General features: G+C 42.4%; 1 protein-coding gene across 1 annotated transcript; it reads right to left on the reverse strand.

The window, feature by feature from the left end:
- Window positions 1-459: 459 nt before the first annotated feature.
- On the reverse strand, window positions 460-5,952 carry LOC139916842 (uncharacterized). The gene is made up of 6 exons (XM_071905853.2): window positions 5,644-5,952; window positions 5,183-5,290; window positions 4,555-4,685; window positions 3,603-3,764; window positions 3,044-3,270; window positions 460-908 (listed from the first exon to the last, which is right to left on the reverse strand). The coding sequence occupies exons 1-6, from the start codon at window positions 5,708-5,710 to the stop codon at window positions 806-808; spliced, it is 798 nt and encodes a 265-aa protein (XP_071761954.1). The 5' UTR covers window positions 5,711-5,952; the 3' UTR covers window positions 460-805.
- Window positions 5,953-6,154: the final 202 nt, after the last annotated feature.

The following is a 6,154-nucleotide window of genomic DNA, read 5'->3' on the forward strand; positions in this document are numbered from 1 at the left end:
CTCTCTAAAGACATATATACAAAACAGGTAGTACTAAGCAAAGATGAGAAAGGCCGCAGTTTCAAGTATTGTGAACAGTAACACACACAGACATACACACACACCCATATAAAGCAACAAGAAAAGGTCATTTCATTATTTGAATTCTTTTAACATTTCAATGGTCGATGCAAAAAGTTATTCTATACAAAATATATAACAAATATCTTAAATGTATCTGCCTGTAGCAACTGATAATGTAATATCTGGCGGATAGTGTAATAACCTTTAAAATATAATAAAATATCACTATAAATGGGTTGAAAATGCTATAAAATTATTGCTATTACGATTATTACTTAAGGGGTGTAACAATTTTTAACTGGATACAATAATGACTAATGCAATAACTCTATACTCTAATAATAATGTAATAATTCAAGTTATTTCATTAGTCAAGTCAAAAATGTTGCACCCCTTCTAAAGTAATAATTGCCTGTTAATGTACATCATGTGACATGATTACATTATCCAGCAAATTTTTTTTAATAACTTAAGTTTTATTGTATTTTTGACCCATTTAGATGGATGTTTTTATTACATTTTGATTACATTATCTGGCAGTTATTTTTTTATCGGTTGCTACACTGCCCTTTGATAACTTTGGAAGAATACTGTAGTGGTTTTTCTAAACAAACACTACCATGTAAAAATGTCTTTTTTGGCCCCTTATCCACACAAATCATTGAGTTCATCCATATAACCAATGAAGCACCGTGTTCACTGGGGATTGTAGCCAGCTGGTGAGATAGTGTTGTTCCTCATTTCATTGCGTGTCCATGGAGGAATCCTCGGCATGTCCCAGAATCCCCTGCAGCTCCTGAATACAGGGCCCGATGGCCTGACTGTGCACCTGAGCCATCTTCAACCTGGAGGGGGAAAGAGAGGAGCGAGTTGTAAGACAAGTTTCACCTTGGAGGTTCCTTGGTTATAATAAAGTTAGGAGCGCACCGATTAGGTTTTCTGGTGGTGATTCCAACTGCCGATTCTTGAAAAGCTTTTATCCAAACATACTAATTACATGTTAGTGTGGGCTTGATGACTGAAATGCGGCTTAGTCACCTATTGCCACTGGCAGCGCATGACATTACATACTGCAACAGCGGTATCATCATGTATCATATTTAGAAAAATTGGCAGATGGACGACATGCCTACTCTGCCAATGTGCTGCGGACTGACGCAAACTGACTCATACTATTTATAGCATACGTTTGACCGCTTTCCGGATCCGGCAGTTTAAATTATTTTTTTTTTGATCAGGTAGTTGAAACAGTGATACAGCCGCTCATACCTGACCGTTTAGAACATTTATCTGCAATAACTTGTATAAGTAAGAATGTAATAATTCAAGTTACTGCATTAGCCAAGATTCAGAATTCTCTTTCCCAATTCCAAAATGAATCAGCCTGTTCAGCAAACTCATCAGGCCAGCAGCAGCACTTTATTGCTCGGGTTGCTCTTCTTGCCTTTTTTTCCCCCACCCAGTCCTTTGTTTTTTTGCCTACTCCAACTTTACAGATGAAAACGGAAAAGAATCCCAACCTCGTTTCCCCTCAAAATGCCCAAACAACATTTTTAGTCATTTTGCTCCAGAATAGACTTATGCTGGTATCAATTTACTGATCAAAATGAACCCATTAGTCCCTGATGCATAGTTGTTTACACTACGTGAGTTTCACGCATTTAAAAAAAAAAACTTCCCCCCACTGGGCACATTACCACCTGCATCTCACTAGTGTGGCTTTGCACATTTAGCCTGTTTATGCACTGCTACATGCAGGACCTAACAGGCATTTCCACACTGTGGCTTGTGGTGTAGCCTATAATCCTCAACAACGTCAGCAAACTGGCTGTCTATGTTACCTATGAAAGACTGAAACATTAATGTGATTTGCTACTGGCTACCAGGCTGGCCAACTCATGAGTTTAGCCTCCAAGCTAACCTGCGTTGCCACCTGTTTTCAGCAATGCTAGCGCATACTGCTGCTATGTAGAACTAGCCAACAGCAAATTGTCATTAATGGAGTGCTTAATGGGCACAAAACTTTGGAATGTAAATACGCATTTGATCAAAGCTTTCCTTCCTCTCATTTACCTTGGCATAATGAGAGTGTCTATGTGAGATGAACAAAGGAATTGCACAGTAAAACAAGCACATGCAGTAGGCAGGCTTGCTAGAGCTGGGCAGGGGCGACAGGAGGCCTGCTGCGTGACATTATGAAATTGTCTATCGCCCATTGTCTAACATGCTTTGGCCTGGAAGGCTGTTTCAAAGTGTAGTTAAAGGTTCTATTCTGTATTTTAAGGTAACGACACTCAGTGGAGTAATTTGATATTAAAATGCATGCATATTAAGGAAAAATTGTCCAGGTTGCCAGGACTGCAATATGCCCAATACCCATGTGGAAATGTAAACACTGGGACTGTGAAAACTATAACCAACATATTGGAGAACCAATTTTGAGGCCCTATTCTAAATATCTCTGGCTGGTAAATGTCAGAATCCACCAACAACAATTGCCAGTGCATACATTTTCTATGCTGCCCTGTTTGTGAATGCAATATACTCTCAACTCTCCATGTAAAACACAAAGAGTGTACAGGCTCCATTTGTCCACAGTCCCGTTGAAGAGTAGAAATCTTATAAATTCTAATTTTGAAAACCCCAACTTGCATGCACTCTGCTGACAACAGTGAAAAATAAAAGCCCCGGCACCTGGTGGTTTCACACAATCAATAAAAACTCCATTTCAAATTCTTTCTACCCCTCCTCCTGGCATTTAACAAGGTAGGACAAAACTTCTTCAATTCAAGCAATTACCGTCTGTTCAGAGTTAAGTGTCTAACTCTGAGAGCGGCATTCTAGCTCAGCTCCTTGAAGTCACAGACTGCATATGCCTGACTCCTGCTGTGTTAGTACATTTTTCACCCCTCAATTCTTTGACCGCTGTTAATGTACCGTCTGGAAATACAGTACATGCCGTCAAAAACAGAATGGTTACCTTCTGAGCAGCTCGCGTCCTCTGCTGGGCTCTGGGCGGTAGTGCTGGAGAGCGGCGAGGCAGTGCGCTGCCAGAGTGCTGTAACACTGTTCCCTGAGAGCGTTGTGGCTCACCGTGTCCCACTGCGGCAGCTCGCTGGTGTAGCGCCACGCCATCAGTGCATGCTCCAACACAGAGTCCCACTCTTTGTTCCTGAGGAGTACTTGGCCCCACTCCTGGCACGAAACCTGAGGAGGAGGATAAGGAGGTGGGTGATCAGGATGGCACCAAACAAGACAAGACCAGGGGATCAAGGCAAACACTTGGCCCACAAAGAGGCATCTGTGAGGACGTTTTAAATATTTAGTCAGTCAGTGACCAAAATCCCCTGTAGCAAAAACAAGAAAGTCAGGGAGGGGTGACTGGAAGCTCCATTAGAAAAGGATGGGAAGGGTGTGACCAAACAGTAAAATACTAAAATCACTTCCCTGCTACTGAAAATTGACAGATTTCTGAAGGTTTCCAAACTTCCAGATAGCCACTATTTCCTCAAACATGTCATGACACCACTGGTACTCACTTCGAATGCCACCAGGTGAGGATATGCCTTTCTGTAACAGTGAGCGTCCCTGTTGGAGCCAAACCGCGAGTAGGGGATGGATCTGTAAACATTTGTCTTCTTCAGCTGCAGGTCTTCCTGGAGATACTTTAAGTCTGAGGTAAGGATTCTGGGCTCCTGGCTCTGGGGACAGACGATACGATACAGCACATCACACTTCATGTTGCATTACAGACAGTGGGCGCGCAGAGTTGAGTTGTGCACTTGTTCACATGCATGGTACATATAAGACAAGTAAAGCTGGGGGTTTAATTATGGTTACATCATCCAAACCATGCATCCCAAGACAAAAAAAGTTCCTTTGATTCAAACTTAAAGAAAGCATTTCCTCGAGTGTTTAATACTCACTCTAATCCTAATACTTATGCATGACGTGATATTGTCTCACCTGTTATTCATAGGTTATTGTGATGTGTCAAACCTTTTAACCAAAAGTGTTTCTGTGATTAAACCCCATTGTAGCTGCACTGGAAATATCTCAATGTGACGTGATGTTGTCTACGTTTGGCCAATTATCCGTGGAATAAGAAAAATACAACAAAAAGTGATACCCTTTGCCTGCACAAGAGGGCATTAACCCCACTCCACATGCTCTTTCCCATGAGTGCTGGAACGGCCGCAGACAAGCATGCTTCATGCCAATGCTATCAAGTGTGTTTGTTCAAAACCCAATTATGGCTATTATGCATTTTTTGCCTCAGAAAGCCAACACCACTTCAAGTTAGTGGAGAATTTGGCCCAAATTTGCCTCAGTTGTTGACAGAGGATACCAGCAGGAGGCTGCACTGCTCAACTTTCCCCCATTTAATACATTCAGTAACAATTATCCATTCAGACAATAGAGTTTTTGCATCCTCCTCATCTGTTACCCATGCTTGTTTCTTGCCTTGCAATGAAAAAATCCTGTTAATACCTGTTCAACTAAGATGAGGGATCTGATCAGCTGTACCAGCTGCTGTTTGGAGAGCGGGGTCTGGTGCTCCTCCATCTTCTCACACTGCTCCTCTAGCCTCCCACTCCACAACCCGCTGATGGAGGAGTCCACTGCAAAACACAAGGATGTGATGAGTACAATAATAGAGCACAGCAAGTAAGGGGGTGGGGGGGAACAGGCAAGATAATTAAACCAATCACTGGAACGCTGCATGTCCAAATAACTAAGCTAAATGGGATTAGCCATCAGCTTGTGAATGGCCATCTTTCCTCCACAAATGTTTCTCAGTAGGGAGGAAAGCTAAACAGTATTTATACCATGCAATAATAAAACTCTCCTTTGAAACAAATTGAAAGCTTTGAGGTGGGCTGACAGCTTCCCTACTATTCAATTGTAGAGGAAATAGGATTGTTCCAGGAGAAACGTCGTCTCCAGGTTGAAAATTATCCCTCCTCTCTCTCTCCCTCTCTCACACACTAATCATTCTAATGTAAGTGTCCTTTTTTCATTTCACATCAGCCTTTACTAAAGAGCTCCCTTTTGAAAACCAACCCTGCTGACAATTTGTCAGTGGGTAAATGGAAGATGGTTTGTTTTTTGTACTTACATGACTGCCCACGCCTCGAGCTTGCAGTTGTGCTTCTTCCTCTTGGGATGGGAGATGATGGGGCCAAGCGGGCGCTTAGAATTTCCAAATAGGACCTTCTCATCCGGGCTGAAACAACATGTTTGAGATTAGAACATTAAATTAGTACTTTGTCAAGTGTAACTCAGTCACAGTGGCTAATGTTACTGATTTTAATATTTCCTCTTGGTACAACGTTACACACAACTTTAAGCACACTTCATCCATTGCCTCTGAAAAGCATTTTGCTATATACACATGCCACCCCAACTTTTGATGCTCTTTTCCACACAACAATAACAGCTAACGTTAATCATATGCTAACTAACCTTGGAGGCGCGCACTTATTACTAGTGATAGCAAACTGGCGCCAGCTGCACGAACCAAAGAAAACACAACAAGCTACGGCGGTGGCCAAAATAGTCATCAAATTTCAGACCTACCTGCAATTTTGGGTTGCGGAGCAGGAATTTCCATCAAGGCACGTCGTGTTTGGCAGATGGCTGCCATTATAACCAAGCTATCTGGGTAAGATATGTAGCTAACTACCTGCTAAATTAGCCAGTGGAGCTACTGTTAGCTGAACTTTAAACCAAACTGGGTAGCCTATGCAACAATAAGTTTCCCTGGCTGCTACTGCTAACCAGGCAAGCAGTAGCTTCTTCAAACGCGCCAATGTAGTTTTCAAGCTCGCATATATCAAGTGCAACGACAAACTATTCGCATTAAACAAACTAAGCGCTACATAAAGTCCTTGCACTTGTGAACGCTGCTGGAGTGGGGGAAAGAAGTGGGCACAAACTTTTGTTCGCACCACCACCAACACAATGCTGATGAGGCGCGCGCGACACGAGTTGCCGCGCGGGCGTGGTTTGGTGCATCTGTCAACCTGATAGGTCTACGTAGGAGCATGCGTCAAACAGGCGCCCAATATGCAAATACTGAACACACTGA

The sequence above is a fragment of the Centroberyx gerrardi genome, chromosome 21 (assembly GCF_048128805.1).
Source record: "Centroberyx gerrardi isolate f3 chromosome 21, fCenGer3.hap1.cur.20231027, whole genome shotgun sequence".
Classification (NCBI taxonomy): domain Eukaryota; kingdom Metazoa; phylum Chordata; class Actinopteri; order Beryciformes; family Berycidae; genus Centroberyx; species Centroberyx gerrardi.

What these genes read in the sequence shown, in the direction of transcription:
- LOC139916842 (XM_071905853.2), bottom strand. Translation starts at nt 5,710, where the DNA reads ATGGCAGCCATCTGCCAAACACGACGTGCCTTGATGGAAATTCCTGCT. An exon ending in CCCTCATCTTAGTTGAACAG is followed by an intron (nt 3,765 to 4,554) that starts GTATTAACAGGA and finishes GTCTGTCCCCAG; the next exon opens with AGCCAGGAGCCCAGAATCCT. An exon ending in CTCACCTGGTGGCATTCGAA is followed by an intron (nt 3,271 to 3,602) that starts GTGAGTACCAGT and finishes CCTCCTCCTCAG; the next exon opens with GTTTCGTGCCAGGAGTGGGG.